This window comes from Rhodamnia argentea, chromosome 9 (assembly GCF_020921035.1).
Source record: "Rhodamnia argentea isolate NSW1041297 chromosome 9, ASM2092103v1, whole genome shotgun sequence".
NCBI lineage: Eukaryota > Viridiplantae > Streptophyta > Magnoliopsida > Myrtales > Myrtaceae > Rhodamnia > Rhodamnia argentea.
This window is the reverse complement of record NC_063158.1, coordinates 4,757,093-4,781,008: the sequence shown is the minus strand read 5'-3', so window position 1 is coordinate 4,781,008 and position 23,916 is coordinate 4,757,093. Positions and strand designations below refer to the sequence as shown.

The following is a 23,916-nucleotide window of genomic DNA, read 5'->3' as shown; positions in this document are numbered from 1 at the left end:
TCACTGTTACAGGAAATGGAGATGAGGCTATTGGAAAGGGCCCAACAACTGAAATCAGAAGTGGTAAGATGTGCAAACCATTGCATGAATTGATAGATAGTAAAATATGTCTCTGTAAAGCTCATTATTACCACCCTCTCAAAGAAAGGAAGGAGAAAATTTAAATAAAAGGAAGGCAGCCCAGGCCCTCCAATGCGTCATAGCATCACATTTCTAGTCCTGGACTCCATGAGATGTTATAGTAATCAACATTAGTGGAAAATTCTCATTGCTCATTTTTGATCAAATTTCACTTCATGCTCAAATGGCAGAGTTGGCACCTTAAAGCTTTTTTTTAGGTGGACATATCAATCACATTGTTTAATGGATTATAGGAGGCCCCATGCATTGGATTTATTTTTCTTGGATTTGAATTTAATTGCGAAGAGATACTGTCATAAGAGTTGGGCACTTAAATTGTGACAAAGTATTTTGATGAATGATAAACTACAGTGGAACTAATCAATACTGTTATTGATGATTGTGCACGAGAGAATGAGTTTCTCCATCCCTAGAGGACTTCATCAGTGGACAGTTGATATTGGCCTAAAGTCCTGGGAAAGAACTTTTGGTCATTCTTCTTTCTATCAACAGAATTCCTTCGATGAGTAATGCACTCAATCAAATCTCGTAAAACCTCCTAGAGAGAGGTCTAGCATTCTCCTGTGTCTAGACTGGAACTTCAATATTTAGTTTCAGCGTGACGAGGTGGAAGGGATTTTAGGGAAGGTGCTCCTGAATGAGATGCTCTCTGAATTGAAATGATTGCTCTCTGCTGTCTATCCTCTTCCTTTATGAGATGTAACTAAGAGAACTGCACTTGGTCATGTATTGAGTTCCCAAACAACTGATATAAATATAATCTGACAGAGATTGGTCAGGGTATAGCTCAGAGCCTTAGGGTATGTGGCTTTAGTCTCTAGTTGTCTTAGCTAGTTTATGTCAGCCTTTGTCGTTTTAGTCATTGCTAGGCTTCCATTGCCAAGTAAAAAGTTTCTGTTGATGATCTCTTCTGGGACATCGCTCCGGTAATATAATGACAATGCTATGTATCTCTAGTTTGGCAGAGTCATGATGTGTCTTTATTATTTACATTTGATGTTGTTGATTTTTTTTTTTTTTCAAGAACCAATCCTGGCTGGGCTCGTTGATAAACACAATAATTGGGAACTTGAAGCTTTCTATATCTAATATACATATCAGATATGAAGATCTGGAAAGGTAAGAACCTTTTTTATTTATTTGATAATTGCCAGTCATGGTTTGAAAATATTCTTAACTGGTGTTGAACTCTTCTGTTTCCAGCAATCCCGGCCACCCATTTGCAATGGGCTTAACCTTGGAGAAGCTGATAACTGTGACTGTTGACGATAATGGAAAGGAGACGTTTGTTACTGGGGGTTCACTGGAGCGCATTCAAAAGGTCAGCATCTTCTATTGTCGCTGCACTTGCGATGTTCCACTGTTGAAGCAGTTTGGTTTTGGTGGACTCAGAGTTTCACTATAATTAGAATTGCTAGATGCGAGAGTGCTTGTGGAGGTAATCTGTTGCCGAAAGACTTTCAAGTCCTAAATTTTTGTGGAAAATCCAAATAGGGAATGGCTCGTTTTATCTGTTGAGGGAGGATAACCATAATGAATTTTCTTGGTTCTTTGCCTAAAATTTGTTGATGTTCCTGATTTCCTCCTTGTATACATTCCAGTCGGTCGAGCTTGAGCAAATAGCGCTTTATCTGGATTCTGGTATTTCTCCCTGGCAGTTGGACAAACCGTGGGAGAATTTGCTTCCTGCAGAGTGGGTCCAGGTACACAGTTACTTTAGCTTGCTTATTGTCTGAATACTCATCAAAACTGATTGGGCAACCGATTTTTCTTATGTTTCTTTGCGAGGTGTAGGTTTTCAGATTTGGCACTGACAAGGGGATGCCAGCCAACAATCTCACAAAGAAGCACACGTATATCCTGCAACCTGTAACTGGAAATGCAAAATATGTAAAATCACGGCCAAATGAACATAATGACCAGCAACCTTCGCAGAAAGCAGCAGTGAACTTGGACGATGTCACTTTGTGTCTTTCAAAGGTTCTTCAAGATCATGGTTTGTTCTTATGACTATAAATTTGTAAGACTATCTGTTTCACTCATCATTACTTTTGCAGGATGGATACAGCGATATGCTAAAATTAGCCGACAATTTTGCTGCCTTCAACCAACGGCTGAAATATGCCCATTTTCGTCCACCTGTTCCTATAAAATCTAATCCAAGTTCTTGGTGGAAGTATGCTTACAGAGCAGTTTCTGACCAGTTGAAAAAGGCCAGGTATCCAAAATTCTGAGTTGTCTGTTTACGTAATGCTTTCAAAGATTGTTTATAGGCAACTAGTATTATCTGCTGAAGAAATGGAGACCTTGGCTTGTAGGATAGAAACTAGAGATCACCAAAAATAGTAAAATTTTATGGTTCACTTTTAGATCTTGCAATTCATTAGGGGATATCTTTTCCTTTGAATCCCAACACCCAATCATTTTTCATTGCTCAATTCCATCTTCAATTCTGTTCATTGAGACTAAAAATGACATCATGGACTGCCATTCTATCTGAGGTATATAATAAATCACATTGATGTGTTTTGATTGAGCTTCCTCTGAAGGGTAGTTTGCTTTTACAGTAGCCTTTCCTGTCAAGCCTCTTCACATCTACAGTTTCTTTAGATTCATGTGCAATATCCTTTGCGCATGACTGCATTTGGCTGTCTGCAAAGTTTCAATTTTGTTGAGTCTATATTTTATCGGGACTGAGGAGTGCACATGTATCAGTTCTATTTTGGAATGTCATTTAGCGACTCAAGATTGATATTTTTACATATTATATCACATTGCTGGGAGGACAATTAACAGAGTAATGGCATGTGATGGTTATAGGAGCTTCCGTGCTCAAGGCGCAACAACATCAAGAGAACGTGAAAGAATGATGAAATTTTGATTTGGTTCTTTCTGATGTGCTTTCGACTGCGATTGGTGTGGTTCAACTCATGATTCAAGTGTCGCGCTATCCCTAAAGGGTCAATTTAAAGAGTCTTATATTGCAGACTTTCTTTTTTGTATGTTCGTCTTTTGATATTATGACTTTTGTAGATGACTTATAAAATTTTTGGCAGTGTTACAGCCTGTGCAACCAAAAATTTCATTGTTTCTTTTATGCTTTGTCTTCCTTGGAATAATGTGAAGACGACTATTTAGTATCTTTTATACAGTGAGAAGAGTTCTCCAAGTACCTGATTCCGTGAATTGCTTCGAAATAGATTATTGAGCTGCATAACTCTTAGGGAAGTAATGCCTGAGGGAACAACATGTGGTTGGAAGTTACAATTGTGATACTTATACTGAATTGTGATACGTATGCTCGACAGGGTAGTTGTCTTAATAGAGCCAAGAGCGTCCAATCCTCAAAGACAGGATCTTAGCTGCCATTGGGTATGGCTATAGAATATTGGATTTTTCCTGAAATGAACGGGAAGCATTCTGATTCCCTAAGATTTGTTTCCCAAAATTTGAAAATCCTTTTCTGTTTTGTGTTATGGAGCATGTCTGGATCCCTATGGATATTCTTGAGGAGTCTGGTTCAGCTTAACAGTGTCAATCCTGGAAGACAGGATCTTAGCTTCCATTGAGGTGGAAAATAGACTACTGGAATTTTCTGAGATGGAGTGGAAGCATTCTCCCTGAGATTTGTTTTCCAAAAGTTGACCATCCTTCTCGTGTGTTGTTTGGAAAATGTCCAGAACCCTGTGGATATCCTTGGGCAGTTTGGTTCAGCTTATATAGTATCTTATCAGTGCTGTATGGCACCTTCAAAAATGCTCTTTGATGTTGTGGACCTTCTGGTTGCCTTTTTGCGCTTGGGTATTCCTTTTCTCAAATGTTAATGGAACTTAGTTTAGTCTTTTTATTTTGAAATTTCATGAGCTTTGCCAATTAAAATTCATATTGTAGATACTGAGAAAGCATTTATCTTTGTTGCAGTGGCAAATTGTCATGGGAGCAGGTTCTGAAGTATGCAAAATTAAGAAAAAAGTATATCTCTCTTTATGCTCAGTTACTAAAATCTGATCCAGGTCGAGCAATAGCTGATGACAATAAGGAAATTGAAGAGTTAGATCGTGAACTTGACATTGAAGTGATTCTTCAATGGAGGTACAAGGGCTCTCATCAACTTTCTTCTAGTCCTCTTATCATATATGAAATGCATTAATTAGAAGCAGCCGTTGAGTGCCTCTTAACAGGTTGACATGTGGTTTGATTCTTCTCCTACCGGAGTACTATGTGGAAATCTCCCTTTAATGTTGCATCTTCTAACATATTTACCTTTTGGTTTCTTTAGCTGTGTTCTTGTCTGATTTTACTTTCTTGACTTGCGTTGCTGGGTGTTTAATCAACATACATCAACCATTACACAGTACAATGTAACTGTATGATTTGCTATGCTTGTCTGATAAAGAAAGAAAGAGAAAGTAAAAGAGATTTTTCATAGACATTAGTTGTGCAAGCAACATTGCCTCTCATTCGAGTGAAGCATTACGGAAGGAATTACTTAGGGTTCCACTTTCTTGAGTCCATTGCTTAAAATACTTTTCTTTATCTCTAAACTGAAGCTTAGCTTTCTGAGGGGCAGGCAATGCTATCTGACCTCTGCAAGAAATGGGGTTTAGAAAGGTGTTTTTACCATCATTTTGCTCTACTGATCTAATTTTTTACCTGAGGTTGGCATGAGATTCTAATTTTGTCGAAGAAATGAAGGGTAAAGTCTAATCTTGGTAAAAGACCATGAATATTGCTTGTTTTTGTCACCACATGGCAAAACTTGCGCACATCCTTGCTTTTCTAATTGCACTTACTAGAGCATAAAGTTGAAGAAAAATGACCTTACCCTTTTGACAATAAATGTGTTCAGTTATGCATGTAATTTATGTATACAGAAACTTAGTTTGTATTGGTAGAGAATATTATAATTACAATTTTTACTGGATGGAGAACTAAATGGGTTAGTGAAAGGGTGACCACTGAAACAGAACACGAGGCTTGATGGTCTCATATGGTCATATCAAGTGGCACAATAATGTGTATGAATTACCCACCTCTGGATGCGAATGATGAAAGACAACTACGATGACGTAGTAGTAAATATAGTGGTATTGCTAGCTAGTGCATAACCCACTTATGTTTAGTTAATATGATTAGTGTGTCTTCTGAGTATCCTCTGAATCGGGAATATGCCTTGTGGTGACTGATGTTGGAACTTCTAAACATCTTGGCTTCTTCTGTAGGATGTTAGCGCATAAATTTGTAGAGCGGTCGGTTGAAACGGATCTTAACTTGAGGAAGCAGAAGGAAAAGAAATCATGGTGGTCAATCGGATGGTAAATATCTGTTACTAGAAATATGATCTCCTCTGCAAAATTTGCATAGATGATGATGATTCATTCAGTCTAATCTTTGCTTATGTAGGAGCAGGTCATCTCTTAAGGATGAAAGTGAAGCATTTCATTTTAGTGAGGAAGACTGGGATCAATTAAATAGGATCATAGGGTATAGGGAAGAAGATGCTGGCCAGTCTGTGATCATCGATGAAAAGAAAGATTCCCTTCACACTCTTGTGGAAATTCATATGAAGCATAATGCATCAAAGCTTATTGATGAATCATTGGAGAGCCTTGCTGCTTTGTCTTGTGAAAACCTTAATTGCTCGATCAAACTTTATCCAGAGACTAAAATATTTGATATAAAACTAGGCTCATACCAATTATCATCACCAAATGGTCTACTGGCTGAAGTAAGATTCTTGTCCTTTCTGATGAATCTCAAGATAAATTTGAGAACTCTAATTAGTTCTTCAAATATAAGCATTCTTCATCCTCTCTTCTTTCATGCAGAGTGCAACTTCTAGTGACTCTTTAGTTGGTATTTTCTGTTATAAGCCCTTTGATGCTAAAGTGGACTGGAGCATGGTTGCCAAAGCTTCTCCCTGTTATGTAACTGTACGTTTAGTTTTGGACATCCAGTTTTGTTAACTTTTCTCCATACACTCTTTTCTGATCATTTTGTGTATTTCACCAGTACCTGAAGGATTCTATCGAGCAAGTTGTTAAATTTTTTGAGAACAGTTCTGGCGTCAGTCAGAAGATAGCTCTGGAAACTGCAGCAGCTGTGCAGGTTTGTTAGTCTTGTGACATGGTTGTGTGCTCCTTAGTACTAGTCAAGTATGCTTTGCTTAGGGGGCGAGTATCTGCTTTTAAAAGTAAACAATACCGAAGTCAATACCAGGACTATTGGAGGTCCCAGGAAGCTTTGAGATTAGTGCAATAACTTTTTAATGATGCTTCTCTTTGAAGGGAGGGCGTTGAGAAATCGCACCCTATGCGTTCACATTGTGAAATGATGGCATAATTGCTTATATACAATTGAAGTTCTTTGCAGGAGCCATTCCATTTAGTAATCTCATTTTCTCAGTTATCTGCCTTGGGTGTTCTTTGGATTGCCCAAGCAGCTCTATTTGCATATTTGCTTAACTGAGAGATAATGCAAATGAATATGAATTTTGCATCCTCTAAATAATTGCTGACTCCTTGTTATGAATTCCATATTGTATTCTGTTTAGCTGGTCTGACCAGGATTTTGCATTCGATATTGGTTTCATATTGTTTCTCTATATTCTCAGATGACAATTGATGAAGTGAAGCGAACTGCCCAGCAGCAAATGAATAGAGCACTCAAGGATCATTCAAGGTTTGTAAATTTTAAACGGATTATAAAAAGTGTCGCCGCACTTTTCAGGCATACTTCTGATAAAACCATATTTTTATTGTCTTCTGATGGAATTTATAAGCTGTTTTCCCTTGTTTTTCGTTGGCAATATTGCTAAAATATGAGAAAACATGCAAAGGTATATACTTGATTTACATTGCAGGCATGTATTCTGTCAGTTCAAACTTTTGGAAAGAAATTGTTGCTAAAAAATAAGACTTAAGCTAAATTAGGGTTCAAGGGATTAAAGGTCTCAGGTGAAGAGCATTGTGACTGTAGATATGTCGTGGGACTGACATTTTAACATTGGGGCAGGTTCTTGCTGGACTTGGATATTGCTGCTCCTAAGATCACAATCCCTACCGATTTCAGGCCAGATGACATTCATCCAACAAAGCTTCTTCTTGATCTGGGGAACTTAATTATTCGTACAGGGGTTGGTCTATGAGTAATGATCATTTATTTTGAAGATGCATGCTACAGAGCCAAATCTTACTTGGGGATTGATACAAATGCAGGATGATAACACCCAGGAGTCAACCGAAGAGACACTTATGTATTTGCAGTTTAAATTGGTGCTAAGTGATGTATCAGCTTTTCTTGTTGATGGCGACTACTTTTGGAGCCAAACCACATATGGATCGGCAGGACCTACTTACTTAGGTGGCAACACTTTCTTGCCAATCATCGATAGATGTGGTGTAATCTTGGCACTGGAACAGGTAGCAATTGTTATTTCTTTAGAGAAAGTTTCTTGCTGGTATGGCAGTCTTGCATGAACTATACTGATCTGGCCAGCTATTATCGCTAATTCACTGATGAAGGCAATTTTTCCTGACATTCAGAATCGTTTAGAGGATCCATCCTATCCTTCAACAAGAATTGCTGTGCGGTTGCCATCGCTGGGGTTTCATTTTTCTCCAGCTCGATATCATCGATTGATGCAGGTTTTAAAGATCTTTCAGGGCGAAGATAGTGATGGTTCAGATTCAATTCGCCCCTGGAGCCAAGCTGATTTGGAAGGATGGCTCTCTCTCCTTGTGCGGAAGGTTTGTCAAGAATATCACTTTGAGGAGCTTATATGACTTTGACATTCTAGCACCCTAGAATTTAATAACTTCTTCTTCAGGGTATGGGAAATAGAGAAGCTGTTTGGCAAAGAAGGTACCTCTGCTTGGTTGGGCCTTTTCTATATGTCCTTGACAGTCCCGGCTCTAGATCTTACAAGCAATACATCAGGTCAGATGCCAATTTCTTGCTTTATAAAACATGGGGTCCTATTTCACTTTACCAGTTTCTGGGATCAGCTGTTGTATTAGCTTACTTGTCATTCTGCTCTGTATGATATGTGTTTGTTAGTAGTTCTACTTTATGAATGGACTAAGTTAATACTAATGTAATTAACTAATGCATGTTTAAATGGCTAAGTAGTCCGACACTCTGCATGGCTTTAGCCTAATGCTACAGCTGGTAACTCGATCTATAAATGCTGGGTAAATGCGTGGTTTGGAGAGATTCCAGAACAGGACCTGCTTTGACATCATGTAGACATGTTTGGAACATGACTAACTTATCTAAAAGGATAAGCTTGCTGCTTGATGAAGGTGTGGCTCCATATTTAAATATCATTGACACTTGAAATATGACATTCATGTCATCTTTTTGACATGTTAAACTACCAAGGGAAACAAAGCTAAGCAGATGAAAGTGAGAGGTATGTGATTATTTTTCCTCTACCAAAAAAGTTCGTCATAGCTCTGGATAGGTGAACTGGATGACTTAATTTGAAGAGCTTGCTGCCTGTTTATGGGTGAACTGGATGACTTCATTTGAAGAGTTTGCTGCCTGTTTATTAGCTGTTGCCTTCCCACCAGACTATTCTTAATAACTTGGCCAATAACTTCATTTCTTGAAGAGCTTGCTGCTTGTTTATTTGTTGTCGCCTTCCCACCAGACTATTCTTAATACAATGGCCTATAACTTTCTTTGGCTCCTGAAGTGCAGCATACTCATTCAATGTGATGAGTGCGCGCGCTAAACATTTCCATAGTGTATCCATTTTCGTTTATGTATGGCGGGGTCCCTTGTAAAGCTGGTGGAGCTTCTTATTGATATGAATAATCTTCTTAGGAAGCTAGTCGGATCCTGTATAATTGTGTGAATCTTCTTAATTATCTTGCACTTTAGGATTTTTCGTTTATCGTTGGCTGGTCACTGTTCTCCAGATAGTATAGACATTATATTGCCGGTTTCAGATGTCTCAAAGTCTAAGAGACATGTTGGCTCATGCTAATTTCTGCAAGCGGTTTGTGAATTTCGTGGGTTGTCACTCTTTTATCATACTATGGCAGCTTGCGAGGAAAACAAGTATTCCAAGTTCCTGCAGAATTTGTTGGTGGTGTGGACCATGTGCTGGCTGTTTCTGAAGCTGCACGGTCTAATAGCAAGGTATGGCTGTATAACCAAGTAAAATTGTACAAGAGATCAAGGCTAATTTTTGGATCTTTGCTTGATTCAGGTCTGGATGTCTGATATGTTTCTCTCATTGTGTAGGTCGTGGAAGATGCAAATGCTTTAATCATGAGATGCGATACTGATGAGTTGAGGAAACTCTGGCAAAGAAGATTGCAAGGGGCTATTTATCGTGCTTCGGTAATTTGGGCCGCATTGGTTACTTTTGAACGCATTATTGAGTTTAGAATGATTTCTTTCTCATGCTTAGTTGGAGATACCTGGACCTGGCACTTTTATGTGTTGCTGTTTCCTTTCCTGGCAAATATATTGGGTTATGCTCGCCATGAGGAGATTTAATGTTCTTATATTAAAAAACTTGCAAGTTGCAACAGCTAAAGTAAAGATAAGGGAAAAAGGAGATAACTATCAACGAATTGGACCACTGGCTGATAAAATGATAACTCTTCAGACTAATCGTTCTTGACAGCGCCAAAATCTCATTTCCTTACCTGTATGAAAAGCAAGACCCCAAATAGACCCTAGTTCTTGGGGGCGCGACAGTTTGACTTGAAATAGATATTATTCTAGGTCTTTGCAATGCATCATCAAAATTAACTTGCCTTTTGGGCCTTGGCATTTGAACTTCGTCACTCAAACCTTGCAGGGGTCTGCACCAATTGTTGGTCTGTCTGAAAGTTCATCAGAGCATGAGGACTCTGAGAAAGGAGATTACAACAGCCAAGATACGGGTGTGGAGAAAGTGTTCATTACTGGTATCCTAGATGAACTAAAAATCTGCTTCTATTATAACCATCAAGTAAGCCTACACTTCCCTTTTTGATCGAGACAAACTGTTAGCAAACACTTGGATATCTGGCAGACTCGCGCTTCTCTGCAGCGTGTACAGGGCTTTATGAGAGTGCTAGTTGCAGAGGAAAATTGTCTATTTGAATTTCGAGCTATTGGTGGGCAGGTAAGTTGATATAATACACGATTTGCCTGAGTTCTGTTCAATTGACTTCTCCTCTGAAGGGATGCGAATTTTGTCAACAGGTCGAGCTGTCAGTTAGAACGAGTGAAATGTTAATTGGTACTGTCTTGAGATCATTGGAAATTGAGGACTTAGTCTCTAGTAATGGCATCTCCAAGCGTCGTTATCTAGCAAGATCTTTCATTGGAAGTGCTGATGCCTTTTCTTCCTTTGACGATGTTAAGAGTCAGAGCTTCAATTGCGATGACAGAGCAGCAAGTGAAGGAGATGATAAGTTTTATGAGGCATCGGAGACTTTGGCTGATCCTGTTGATTCACCTATGCAGTCATCTATGAGTGTATCTGACAACCGGAGAGCAGATCTTGCATCAACTTCTCAAACCTTGTCCTCGAAACCTCCAAGTTTCATTCGCACTCCTGGTCTTCTCCCTTATGACACCCATGAGACTAAGGGGGGAGATTCTGAATTAAAGGATACACTTAATAGTTTTGTCAAAGCCCAAATCACAGTCCTTGATCACAACTCTGCTTTGTATAATAACATTGATAAGCAGGTAAGAATTTTCTTGTGTCCAATAGTACATTCACTTTCTCTATCTGAAAATATTGAATCTTTTCCTGATCTTTTGTTTCAGGTCACAGTGACTCTTGCGACCCTGTCTTTTTTCTGTCGAAGGCCAACCATTCTTGCTATCATGGAATTTGTTAATGCGATTAACACTGAGGATGAGAAATGTGAATCTTTCAGCGAGAGTTCTTCGGTAGCTATAATCAAGCATGATACTCATCGAGAGGATGTGGGAAATGATCACCACTCAGAGGCAGTCGAGGAGTCTGTTGTCAAAGGCCTATTAGGAAAGGGGAAGTCAAGGATCATTTTTAGTTTGACATTGAAGATGACTCGCGCTCACATTATTTTGATGAACGAAAAAGAGGCTAAGTTTGCTACTTTATTGCAAGATAATTTACTTGCGGACATTAAGGTAGGTTGATTGTCTTATTCTTGTCAGGGAAGCTATGCATTCTCGGTTACTTTTAGTCCTGTTTGGCCTCGGGTTTTAGCCTTCGTTTCTTGGCTGATCAAGTTCTTTTATGTTAAAGGTGTTCCCTTCCTCCTTCCGCATAAAGGCAGCTCTGGGGAACTTACGGATCAGTGATGACAGTCTCCCCAGCAACCATATGTATTTCTGGATTTGTGATATGAGAAATCCTGGAGGCAGTTCATTTGTCGATGTATGTAGTTTTCTTCACGTCCTTAGAGTAGGAGAAAGTTCTCTTCATTCATATACTCCTTCGTGGACGTGTGTGTTTTCATTTTTTTCTTTGGTCGGATGTGTATTTACTTCATTTCCTTTAGTTTTATATTTTATTTGTAATTTCTTCCTGTAGTGCTAACTGGAGATGTTTATATTCTGTGATTGGTAGTTGCTTTTTAGTTCGTTCAGTGCTGATGATGAAGACTATGGAGGTTATGATTATGCCCTTGTGGGAGAGCTCTCAGAAGTTCGTGTAGTGTATCTTAATCGCTTTATCCAAGAGGTAACTTGTGTTAAAATTACTCGGATAAATATCCGCAGATTTAAGTTCTTTTATAAGCCATGAGAGTTATTATGCAGATTGTTAGTTATTTTACGGGTCTTGCTCCGGGCAATTCAAAGAATGTTATTAAGGTAAAGGATCAGGTAACAGATGCTGAGAAGTGGTTTACAACAAGTGAAATTGAGGGGTCACCGGCTGTGAAGTTGGATCTTTCCCTTAGAAAACCTATAATATGGATGCCTCGGCAAACAGATAGCATTGAGTGAGTTATTTCTTTTTACAAACTTGATGCATTTGTTTAAATTCTTTTTGTCAGTTATGTTTCTCATGGCCTTGTACTCCCTATTGCTGAACAATAGTTGATGATTTGAAACATTTTTTACAGTTATTTGAAGCTGGACATCGTCCAAATTACTGTCCAGAACAGTTTCCAGTGGCTTTTTGGCGGTAAAAGGGAGATAAGTGCTGTCCATCTGGACATATTGACAATTTTGGTAATAGATCTTTGTTCTTGTGATCATCAAGCAAGTTGTTTTCCAAAATAAAAATGTTGAGAGAAAAAAACTGAACTGAATGCTTGGTTAGGTCAATGTGACCCCAAGCTATCTATTTATAATAAAGCCAAAAGGCCAAGAATTACAATATTGCCCTTATTGCTGTTATTCAGAAAATAATAAAGAAAATAGACATATGCCCCCATCGACCAAATATTCTCAACACACCCCCTCAAGTTGGAGCATAAATATCACACATGCCCAACTTGACTAAAATAGGATGAAACGATTTGCTCCCTCGTCCTTTAGTGAACACATCAGCAAGTTGATCACCGGACTGAACAAAGGGCATACAAATTAATCCACTCTCTAACTTCTCCTTGATAAAGTGTCTGTCAATCTCCACATGTTTTGTACGGTGATGCTGTACAGGATTGTGAGCAATACTAATGGCGGCCTTATTATCACAATATAGCATCATAGTAAGATGAATGGATACACCAAGATCTTCAAGTAATCCTTTAAGCCATAACAGCTCACAAACTCCTTGTGCCATTGTGTGAAACTCTGCTTCAGCACTAGATCGAGCAACCGCATTCTGCTTTTTGCTGCGCCAAGTCACAAGATTCCCTCCTAAGAAAGTACAATACCCAAAAATAGACTTTCGGTCCGGAGATCCAGCCCAATTAGCATCCGTATAAGCTTCAACCTTCAAGCCATCATGAGGAGATAAAAGAATCCCTTTCCCGGGAGCAGATTTCAAATCATGAAGGATCCGAAGAACAACATTCAAATGAGTGGAGTATGGATCATGCATAAACTAACTCACCAGGCTCACGGCAAAAGCAATATCAAGTCGGGTGTGGGACAAATAAATCAACTTGCCCACTTACCGTTGATAACGACTCTTATCCACTAGATCACCATCTTTTTCTCGAAGACGAGTGTTGGCCTCAATAGGCGTATCGGAAGGGTGACATCCCAATTACTCAACTTCTGTCAAAAGATCAAGGACATACTTCCTTTGGGATAGAAATATACCCTTTGAAGATCGGGCAACTTCAATCCCAAGAAAGTACCGCAACTTTCCAAGATCTTTTATCTCGAACTCTTGTCAGACAAACTTTTTGAACCGACCGATCTCATCACTATCGTTCCTCGTGACAACAATGTCATCTACATAGACAATGAGAATAGTAATTTTAGCACTTGATTTCTTCACAAACAAAGTGTGATCAGCATTGCTCTGTTTGTACCCAACAAAGACGATAGCTCTGAGAAACCTACCAAACCAGGTTCGAGGTGATCGCTTTAAACCATAAATTGCATGTTTTAGCTTGCACACTTTACCTTGAGTTTTGTCACAACAAAAACCTGGAGGAATCTCCATATACACCTCCTCTTCTAACTCTCCATGAAGAAAGACATTCTTCATGTCGAACTGTTGAAGATCCCATCTCCGGTTAATAGCACACGAAAGTAGTACTCGAATAGTATTCAACTTGGCAACAAGAGCAAAGGTTTCTTGAAAGTCAATCCCAAAAGTCCGAGTAAATCGCTTTGCCACTAATCGTGCTTTATATCTGTCCATAGCACCATCTATCTTTTGTTTGACTACAAACATCCACTTACATCCTACCGATTGTTTCCCGGGAGGAAGAACAACAAGATCCCATGTGTCATTTTTCTTCAAAGCATACATCTCCTCCACCATTGCTACCTTCCACCTCTCATCCGCAAAAGCTTCCCGCCAATTTTTTGGAATAGAAATAGAAGATAGAGAAGACACAAGCACGATAAGAGTTCGACAAAGAGTCATATGAGACAAATTGGGATATAAGGTGTTGAGTACAAGTTCTAGTACCCTTTCGAAGTGTAATAAGTAGATCAGAAGAAGAAACCATACCAAGAGTAGTAGAATCCGGATCCGGAGATGATGATTGAACAGGCAATGTATTAGTGGTCTTTAACCCGCTTGTTGGTAGTGGACTCCCTACGATGATGTCTTCAATGTCTTGCTACTATCTATAGTTTGCCTAATAGGAGTGTGAGTAGCCTCCTTCCGAAGTGGTAGCTTTGTTATCTCCCCTTGTGGCACTGTACTACCTCTTGTGTTGCATTGTTCTCCTCTTGGGAAGAAGGAGAACACTCTTGAGAAGGAGGAGAACCATCGGAGATTATCGAAGAAGAAGGGTAAATAATATCCATAGGAACATCCAGAGTAGGGAACACCTCTACACTAAGACACTCTCCCCGAAGAGATGGAGCTGAATAATAGGAATTAGACTTGTGAAAAACCACATCCATAGATACAACGGTGCGCCGAGGAGGAGGATGATAATACTTATAACCCTTTTGAGTAGGTGAATAACCAAGAAAAATGCAGCGGAGACCACAAGGTTCCAACTTACTCTTAGAAGTGGTGTTACGAGCATAACAAACACAACCAAAAATTTTTGGGGTAAGAATAAAAGTCGATGATCCCCGCAAAACATCAATAGGTGTGCGAAAATCAAGAATTTTCGTAGGCATCCAATTTATTAAATAGGTAGTGGTTGAGATAGCATCACTTCGGTATTGAGTCGGGACATGACGGGCAAACATAAGAGACACAGCGACCTCTAACAAATGTTGGTTCTTTCTTTCAGCAACATCATTTTGTGCGGGGGTATCAACACAACTGGTTTGATGAATGATGCCATGATCAGAGAGATACCGTTGAAACCGACCCTCGGTGTATTTAGTGCCATTGTCACTATGAAGAATTTTCAAAGTGGCATTGAATTGAGTCTGGACCATTTTGTGAAAATTTTGAAAACAATGAAAAACGTCGCTCTTATGTTTCAACAAATAAACCCTAGTTGTATGAGAATGACAATCGATGAAAGTGACAAACCATCGGTATTTGGAAATAGAAGTATGTTGGGAAGGACCCCACACATTAGTATGAATCACATGAAAAGGGAAACGACTTCTATTATTTGAAGATGAATATGTTGAACGAGTTTGTTTAGCCGGAACACAGGCTTCGCAAAAAAACTCATCTTTATTACAAGCTGAAACGAGGCTAGTAAAAACTTTTTCTAAAGTTCCTAAAGGAGGGTGACCTAATTTGCAATGCCACCGATGAAGATCCGTCAATGCCGAATTAACTTGATGAGGCGTAGAAGACAACGCTGAAGTAGAAACCCCACTACCCTCGAGCAAATAAAGACCACCATTCAATCTATCATGTCCAATGTCCTTCTCTGTTACTAGATCCTGGAAAACACAATAAGAAGGAAAAAATGTTACTTTACGGTTTAAGTCTTGAGTAAGACTACTGATAGAAAGAATATTAGTAGAGAATGTTGGAATATGTAAAACAGAAGACAAGGGAAGAGTGGAGGAGCAATTGATAACCCTTTTTCCAGCAATGGAAGAGAGGGTTCCATCAGCTACGCAAACTTTGTCTCTACCGTAAGTAGGGGTATATTGACGAAAGAGGCTAGAAGAACTTGTCATGTGATCTGTAGCCCTTGTATCAATAATCCATGGGATGGAAAGAACAGATGTATTAAACCCCCCAAATAAGATACCCGAAGTGACCGGGTTTGAAGCAAAAGGAGAAGATGAATTGGCAACTGTGGAGGAGGCAGCAGCAGCAGTAGAAGCTTTCGATAGACGTCGAAATGCCCGAAGCTCTTCCTAGGATAAACCGATATCGGTAGTAGGTGCAGTAGGAACAATTTCAATATGATTTGCCTTGTTTTTTGCCTTTCTTTGTGCCCTTTTTTCCCTCAAAATCTGCAGGTTTTCCATGTAATTTCCATCAGGTACCCTTAGTATGATATGGCCTATGACAATGTTCACACTTGACCACCTCCTTGGAGGCATCATTAGAATGAAAGAACGAACCGGATATGGCAATAGTGCCAGCATTGGTTTGTAGAGCGAATCGATCAACAGTGGGATGAAGTATTGCTGTCCTACGGCTTTCTTCCGAGTGAACTAGGGCATAGGACTTGTTCCGAGTAGGGAATGGAGACCCGCTAAGGACTTGAACACGTATTTGATCATATTCAACATTTAATCCCGCCAAGAAATCATAAACTCTGATTTTGTCCACATGCCTCTTGTAGGCAGCAACGTCTGCATCATTGGTTGGGTGATAATCAGCATAATGATCTAGCTCTTGCCACAAACTTTGAAGCTCAACATAATATTGAGATATAGTCATCTCTTTCTGAGTGGTGTCATGAACCATTTTTCGAAGTTCGTACACCTGTGCGTCATTCCCGAGTTGACCATAAGTATCCCCGGCAACCGTCCAAATTTGTGCCGTAGTATCAAGAAGAAAATATACTTTTGCAATATGTGGCTGCATCGAGTTAAGCAAAAAGGACATTATCGAAGAGTCATTTGACATCCACTTTTCCCGAGTAGTACCCGATGTAGTCGGCATCGCAGAAGTCTTGTTGATATGTCCCGTAAGCCCACGACCCGCAATGGTCAAGAATGTCGATCGAGACCATATCAAATAATTTGTGCCGTCAAGCTTTACGGGGATCACAGAAAAAGTAATATAATCCGTACGACCATCTCCGGTGGGTATAGAGCCCGAACCCGGACTTAGAAGTCGATTCGAAAAGTGTGAAAGGAATAATCAAACCACCAAAAACTTGCCAAAAAAGGCCAAAAACTTGGAACGAAGTCCTCTAGTAGTAGTCTGAATTTGCCCTCCAAAAATCAGCCAAATCGGATCAAGGGAAGGCAAAAAATCGATTTTTTAAGAGTTTTGAAAACCTGAAAAAGAAATCGATAATTCTGATTTTTCCCCACAGAATTTGAAAAAAAAAAAATGCTAGTCCATGAATCGCAATACTTTGGTCTTCGCAATGAGATAATTGTAGGCCGGCGGCAAGGCAGAAACAATCTCAAATAAGAAGATCCAAAAAATCGCAGAAGAGGATGAACCACCTATCGCAAACTGCAAAGAAGCTTTAATTTATCTCATAGAGGTGAGATTTAGGGCAGATAGATTCAATGAGATTTAGGGCAGACACTAGATTCAAAAAATCACCTCATAAGTGCTGCTTTACGCTGTGAAAGAGAGCAAAGAAAAAGGGGAGAAGGAACTGCGGTGGGAGAGGGTGAAGGCGAGAAGAGAGAGAAAAGAACGCTTGCGTAGAGAAGAGATTAGGGTTAGGGTTTCAGTTTAGCCTTTGCTCTAATACCATGTTGAGAGAAAAAAACTGAACTGAATGCTTGGTTAGGTCAATGTGACCCCAAGCTATCTATTTATAATAAAGCCAAGAGGCCAAGAATTACAATATTGCCCTTATTGCTGTTATTCAGAAAATAATAAAGAAAATAGACAAATATGCCCCCATCGGCCAAATATTCTCAACAAAAAAAATCACAACTCTGCAGTTTATTGGATGGATGCATCTGAGATGCAAATAACAAGATTATATGGTTTTGAATCAAGGGGCGCTTTATTTTGTCTTTCAAGAGCATTTATATTCTCTTGCTCTTGTAGCATTTTTTTTTTTTCAGTAACTTTTTCTGTCTTCTTTCCGTGTATTGTAGATTGAGGACATCAACTTGAATGTCGGTGTTGGTACTAAGTTGGGGGAATCCATAATTCAAGAGGTTAAGGGGGTTTCTGTTGTCATCGGGAGGTCACTTCGAGACCTATTGCATCGAGTTCCTGGTTCTGAAGTCACCATCAAGGTAATGCATGTTCATGTTGGGGCTGGGTTCTCAATCAAAGAGACCCGTGTTGTTTGTTCCTCTCACTAATTGTTTCTTGTCAATTCTCTGCAGATTGAGGAAATCACGGCTGCTTTATCAAATAGGGAGTACCAGATAATCACCGAATGTGCACAGGCTAATTTTTCTGAAACACCTAATCTTGCGCCTTCTCTGATTGATTCTGAAATATCTTCATCTGAGGCAGATGCTCTTGTACCTCAAGTCTCAGATGTTGAATATGCTACCCAGGATGGTGAATCCTGGATAACGACTAAAGTTTCTGTGGCTATTGATTTGGTTGTATTGTGCCTACGAACTGGGATTGGGGGAGACACATCCCTGGCCACTGTCGGAGTAAGTTTTTATCCTGTTAATGTTTCTTAACTGTAAGTTCCTTGAAATTGCTTGTCATATGAAGAATGTCATTCCATCTGGCATGCTCAAAATCAGAGCTTTTTATTTTGCTTGGGACCTCTTCAATATGCAAGGACAAGTACACTGCGTTAGATGCTACTGAACCATGTAGTTGGGGGATATCTATTCTTGAATATTTCTAGCTGAAGATTGATACAGTTACATAATGTTTTGCAGGTCAATGGTATGTGGCTTTTATACAAATCTAACAAAGCAGGAGATGGCTTCCTGTCAGCATCACTTGATGGTTTCACTGTGATAGATGATCGTGTTGGTACTGAAGAGGGTTTAAGGTTGGCAATAGGAAAGCCAGAGGACGTCAGAAATAGTCCAATAAATGCAGCAATTGATTATAAGCATTGGAGCAGAGATTACATTGATGCCACGAATGACAATGATGTCAAAATAGTTCCTACAATGCTGATTCTTGATGCAAAATTTAGTCAGTCATCGTCGTTTATGTCCCTTTGTGTTCAGAGACCACAACTGCTTGTTGCCCTTGATTTTTTGCTTGCCGTGGTTGAATTCTTCCTTCCATCCATCGGTGATGTCTTGTCTTATGGAGACCATGAAAAATCACTAGCGTTGAACATAGTTGATGCAGTTACTCTGGATCAGTCGGTGTACAGGCAGACCTCTACTGAAATGGCACTCTCCCCCCAAAGACCTTTAATTGTTGATGATGAGAGATACAATCATTTCATTTATGATGGTCAAGGTGGAGTGTTATATCTCAAAGATAGACAGGCAAATCTCTCTGCTCCTAGCAAGGAGAAAATGATTTATGTGGCAAATGGGAAAAGACTTCAATTCAAAAATGTCCTTGTTAAGGTGAATTCCGCCAACTTGCTTTATTGATCTCGCTCTTTGCAATTGTAACTGTCTATCAAGAATAATTAGTATCATCTGCTTCTGCAGGACGGAAGGTACTTGGATTCTTGCATTTACCTAGGCACCAACAGTAGTTACACAGCTTTGAAGGATGATGACGTTTACTTAGAAGAAATTGATGGGGCTTCTTGTGGACCATATTCAAAGGAAGATCTTAATCAGGAACTTCCTCCAAACAATGCTGTTGTAAGATCCACGGAATTCACCGTTGAGTTGCAGGTTAAGTATTATTCAGTTTAAGCTTTATGGACCTTTATCTTTTATTTTATTTTATGAATTCTCCCTTTTTATTTGACTAAAAATGCTAGTAAAGAGACGTATGGAGTTCTGGGGAACCGTTGATATAAATCTTAGAAAATGTTTGTTGCATATACCTGGGGCAGTTGTCTAGAAGGATCGATGTAGGAGAATACGTCCCAAATCGGTGAGCTCAACTTAGTAGAGAGCGTGAACGGAATTTAAAGAAACAGCTCGAATGGCATCATACGTGAAGCTTCTTAAGCATCACACTTGGGTTTTCTTGATGACTGTACGTAAAGAATTGCAGCACTCTAAGTTGAAGCATTGAAAGTAATTTTTTTTTTTCCATATAGATACTCTTCGAAAAATTCCTAATGCTAGTAGAAATAAATAAAATTTCGCACAACCATTGCCAATTGTTCTAAAAGCTTAAGCCGTTAGAGAATAGTGCAGTTTGATATTTAATTGTTGTAATAGGCTAGCTCAGGCGTAAGTCTAGAGAGTGAAAATATATTATTGAGGAGGAAAATAAGGGGCCTAGAAAGATTTAACTCTGGACCTCCTGCTCTAATACATGAGAACTTTTGTGAGACCACCTTAATTGTTTAAACACTTAAGCAGTTAGGTGATGGTTTATGTTCATATTTAATGTTGTAACGTCTCAAAACAAAAGGCATAATCAAAATTCTAATCTGTAAGAAAGGAAATATGATATCCTTTTTAGAATAAGGAAAATCAAATTAAAAAATGCTATTAGGACTCAAATCCTAATTGATATGACTACTATTTCAACTAGGATCATCCTTTTAGGACTTGTTTTTGGGTTGTGAATTGATGCAAAGGCCCATCTTCACTAAGGAACGGCAATATTTGAACAAGTATTGATCTTGTGGGCTGCATCAAGTATTTTCGTAATAGAAGGGAGAAGCTGGACTATATGGGCTTATCCATAGATAATTAGAGAGCTGGATAAATTAGTATCAATGGTTGTGCCACGTGTCAAATTCCCATGTATTCGAGTCTTTTGTATAAATGGCCTTGATCAATTCACCAATGCGACATTTAAAGAGCTAATAAATGGTCACTTATTATTAAAAATAATATTTAATAAAAGGAAGCATGATGAAGAATAAGAAGGATTTTATTTTCATATTTAAGTAGGATTATGTATTTCCTATTGCAAATTCCGGTTCTTGTTTATGGGTCTTCTATTTCTACTAGGAGAAGAACTTTCGAGAGTTTTTATATAGGGTTGTTCTTCCCTCTTTTAAATAGAGTTGATAACTATTTGGATTTTGCAAGTACTTGCTTTGGGACCGTGCGATGCATTTCTTCTCTTAGGTGCAGAGCCTAAAGATTTATTATTTGCTGTGGGACTGGTCGTCCTACATTGAACTTTGGTATCAGAGCCAAGTTCGTACTACGTTGGGGAACAAGGATGAGTTGAATTCCAGGTTACCGAGTTGAAATGCCAGTTGAATGCTTTGCATAAAGATTTCAAGCAAGAACCTCCCATCCTCAGAAAGTTTGGCTCCTTTTGGGTCAAAGATTTGATCTTGTGGTATTGGGAACATCCAAATCGTCTATTTTACTTATAAGAGTGTCCATTTAGATGCTATTAGTACTTGGGAAAGATTAGAATACAAGATGAGGACCATAAGTTCATTCTAATGGAAGACCTTCCCATTCTAAGAAAGTTTGGCTCCTTTTGGGTCTAAATTCTTGATCTTGTGGTTTTGGGAGCTTCCAAATGATCTAATTTACTTACAATAGTGTTCACTTAGATGCTAGTAGTACTTGGGAAAGATTAGAACGAAGATGAGGACCATAAGTTCATTCTAATGGAAAAACTTTCCATTCTAAGAAAGCTTGGCTCCTTTCGGGTCAAATGCTTGATGTTGTGGTTTTGGGAACTTCCAAATATGAAAAACTTGAATCACATGAGATGATTGCAAGGACAAGGTTGAGAATGCCGATGATGAATCGAGGATAGAAGTCAGGTCAAATCATGTGTGCTTTTGGTGTGGAGAACTAGGCCATGTTGCTTGTCTATGTCCAGTTAAGTGTATGTTGGACAAAACAAGAAGTTCAAGATGGCCGTAAAGATCACATAAGCATGAGGCTGTGGATTTCGTGATACCAGGCAACTTTGATGATCAATATTAGTTTGATCAAGAGTTTTCTCATAACATGCCCTAAATGGACTTCTTTCGGCTGGAGGGACACAACTTATCACAATGTGGATGAAGCTGAAAAAATTCAATTGTTCAGCACTTCAAAAATCAAGGACAAGTTGTCTCCAACCGGGGGAGAATGATGGAGGTCAACGAAACAAATATTGGCGTTTCTACCGAGTATTGGTGAAGGTGGACTTCAAAAATCAAATAAGAGCCCAAAGGGATTAGGGTTCTTCTTGTATATCCTTCAGGACTTGATTTTTATTAGGAATATTCTCAGTTTCCATTTTAATTTAAGCAGGATATCATGTTTCCTGTTTCAATCACGATTTTTGTCTGTAGGTTTTCTGTTGCAACTAGGATTGCAGCTTAAGAGAGTCTATACATGTGGTTGTATGTCTTTCTTTTGAATGGAGTCGGTGATTAGTTGAATTTTGCAAGTTTTTGCTTTGGGATTGTGTGATGCAGTTCTTCTCTTACGTATGATGCTTAAGGAACCCTAGGTGGGATAAGAAGGTTGGGGTGTGTAGTCTAAAGATTGTTCTTTGTTGTAAGATTCGTTGTCCTGCATCAGTGCATCTGGAGCAATATAAGTTAATCTACCTGGGCATTTTCATGACGGAGATTCTCTCCCATCACCCATTGCATTGATATTGATTCGCTTTGGATGAATTCATTGAACTTTGTGGCTCAATGGAAGGCCATCTGTAAATTGACAAGAAGGCCAGAATGGCACTTCAGATTTTGCCTTTAGGAATGGGCACATGTATCCTTGGGTCTGAAATACCAAACAGGTCTGCAGTTTACTTAGGAGAGAATCAACTGTGCATTGCTAAGGTCTGAAAGAAAAAACTAGTGATATCCTAGCCCAATCAATCCATACGCTCACAAAATCCATTGAACTAATTCACTCTCTGTAATTCTAGCTCACTTGTATTCTGATGCGTAAGCTGATCCAGTTGCTTGGTCATCTTTCACCGTGTACCGTTTTCTGTAAAGTCTTATTTGATCTGACAGCTGTACTTGTTGCAGGCTATTGGTCCAGAGCTTACCTTCTACAGTGCTTCGAAGGAAGTGGCCGAGTCACGATCACTGATATTGTCTAACAAGCTTCTGCATGCCCAATTGGATGTATTGTGCAGGTCAGTACTCTTGTGTAGAGTTTTCATGATTTGGCATTGTTTTTGATTGTTTTTACTATGACTGAATTCATGATGTGCTCTTTCTTCACTTGTTCTTGATTGTGCTGATTGGTTGGAATTTATGTGTTGTGTTGTTTAACATTATTCTGTTTTTTTTTTTTTTTTTGAAGTTTATGATTCAGAAAACTCCAGGCTTCTAGTTGTCAAATGCAATTAGGATGTGCCTAGTGCACTAGTATTTTGCTAGACAAAATCCATTCGAGTCTGTAACTACTCAGTAATGTTTGAAGGATCTGTTTCTCACTCTATTCTTTTATTATATATCGATCGGATGCATCCACAGATAAATTAAATTTAAGAAAATCTCTTTTTCACCCTCTATAAATAATTCATGTTCTCCAAATCCTCTGAATATCTAGTGCTTGGAAAGCTTAAGCATGCTTGGACTTCAGAATTTGCCATTTTTTCATACCCATTTGAGACTGGGAAAATAGCCAGACGTTTTTCATCTTGATTCCGTCTTTGGTTCAACACTTCGGAAGCAAAAGTTGTGATCTATAAATATCATGTTTCCCTGAATTGGTGAAGAATATATGTTTGCATAATTCATGTTCCTCTATTGATTGCTGAGCACTATTGCGACTGTAAGTGTTCTTATGTGCAATTAATGTGATATTTATTGCAGGCTTGTTATGAAGAATGACACCATTGAAATGAGTGCAAATGCATTAGGTTTAACTATGGAGAGCAACGGGATCAGAATATTGGAGCCGTTTGATACCACTTTGAATTACTCAAATGCTTCTGGGAAGACTAACATTCAATTATCTGTTTCCGATGTATTTATGAATTTTTCCTTCAGTATCTTGAAGCTCTTCTTAGCTGTTGAAGACGACATATTGGCCTTTCTGAGAATGACATCGAAGAAAATAACTGTTGTCTGCTCTCAGTTTGACAAAGTGGGGACTGTAAGAAGTATGTCATTTATATTTAAAACT

At 38.9% G+C, this 23,916-nt stretch overlaps 1 protein-coding gene across 3 annotated transcripts in view; it reads left to right on the top strand.

Annotated features, from left to right (window-relative positions):
• LOC115736923 overlaps positions 1 to 23,916 on the top strand; it is a 51,733-nt gene that overhangs the window by 4,638 nt on the left and 23,179 nt on the right. For 2 of the 3 annotated variants that reach the window (XM_048285026.1, XM_048285024.1), the window contains exons 4-35: positions 13 to 63; positions 1,166 to 1,260; positions 1,345 to 1,462; positions 1,743 to 1,844; positions 1,936 to 2,121; positions 2,199 to 2,359; positions 4,063 to 4,233; positions 5,364 to 5,456; positions 5,545 to 5,869; positions 5,970 to 6,074; positions 6,154 to 6,249; positions 6,755 to 6,822; positions 7,156 to 7,276; positions 7,359 to 7,562; positions 7,686 to 7,889; positions 7,970 to 8,079; positions 9,192 to 9,288; positions 9,394 to 9,492; positions 9,959 to 10,107; positions 10,189 to 10,267; positions 10,348 to 10,839; positions 10,921 to 11,268; positions 11,387 to 11,518; positions 11,711 to 11,824; positions 11,902 to 12,086; positions 12,210 to 12,318; positions 17,890 to 18,033; positions 18,127 to 18,408; positions 18,646 to 19,299; positions 19,387 to 19,578; positions 22,809 to 22,918; positions 23,604 to 23,893. In XM_048285026.1, the coding sequence (XP_048140983.1) occupies positions 13 to 63; positions 1,166 to 1,260; positions 1,345 to 1,462; positions 1,743 to 1,844; positions 1,936 to 2,121; positions 2,199 to 2,359; positions 4,063 to 4,233; positions 5,364 to 5,456; positions 5,545 to 5,869; positions 5,970 to 6,074; positions 6,154 to 6,249; positions 6,755 to 6,822; positions 7,156 to 7,276; positions 7,359 to 7,562; positions 7,686 to 7,889; positions 7,970 to 8,079; positions 9,192 to 9,288; positions 9,394 to 9,492; positions 9,959 to 10,107; positions 10,189 to 10,267; positions 10,348 to 10,839; positions 10,921 to 11,268; positions 11,387 to 11,518; positions 11,711 to 11,824; positions 11,902 to 12,086; positions 12,210 to 12,318; positions 17,890 to 18,033; positions 18,127 to 18,408; positions 18,646 to 19,299; positions 19,387 to 19,578; positions 22,809 to 22,918; positions 23,604 to 23,893 (5,686 nt within the window). Of the gene's footprint in view, positions 1 to 12; positions 64 to 1,165; positions 1,261 to 1,344; positions 1,463 to 1,742; positions 1,845 to 1,935; positions 2,122 to 2,198; positions 2,360 to 4,062; positions 4,234 to 5,363; positions 5,457 to 5,544; positions 5,870 to 5,969; positions 6,075 to 6,153; positions 6,250 to 6,754; positions 6,823 to 7,155; positions 7,277 to 7,358; positions 7,563 to 7,685; positions 7,890 to 7,969; positions 8,080 to 9,191; positions 9,289 to 9,393; positions 9,493 to 9,958; positions 10,108 to 10,188; positions 10,268 to 10,347; positions 10,840 to 10,920; positions 11,269 to 11,386; positions 11,519 to 11,710; positions 11,825 to 11,901; positions 12,087 to 12,209; positions 12,319 to 17,889; positions 18,034 to 18,126; positions 18,409 to 18,645; positions 19,300 to 19,386; positions 19,579 to 22,801; positions 22,919 to 23,603; positions 23,894 to 23,916 lie in introns of all 3 variants that reach the window. The other variant, XM_048285025.1, reaches the window with a different exon arrangement.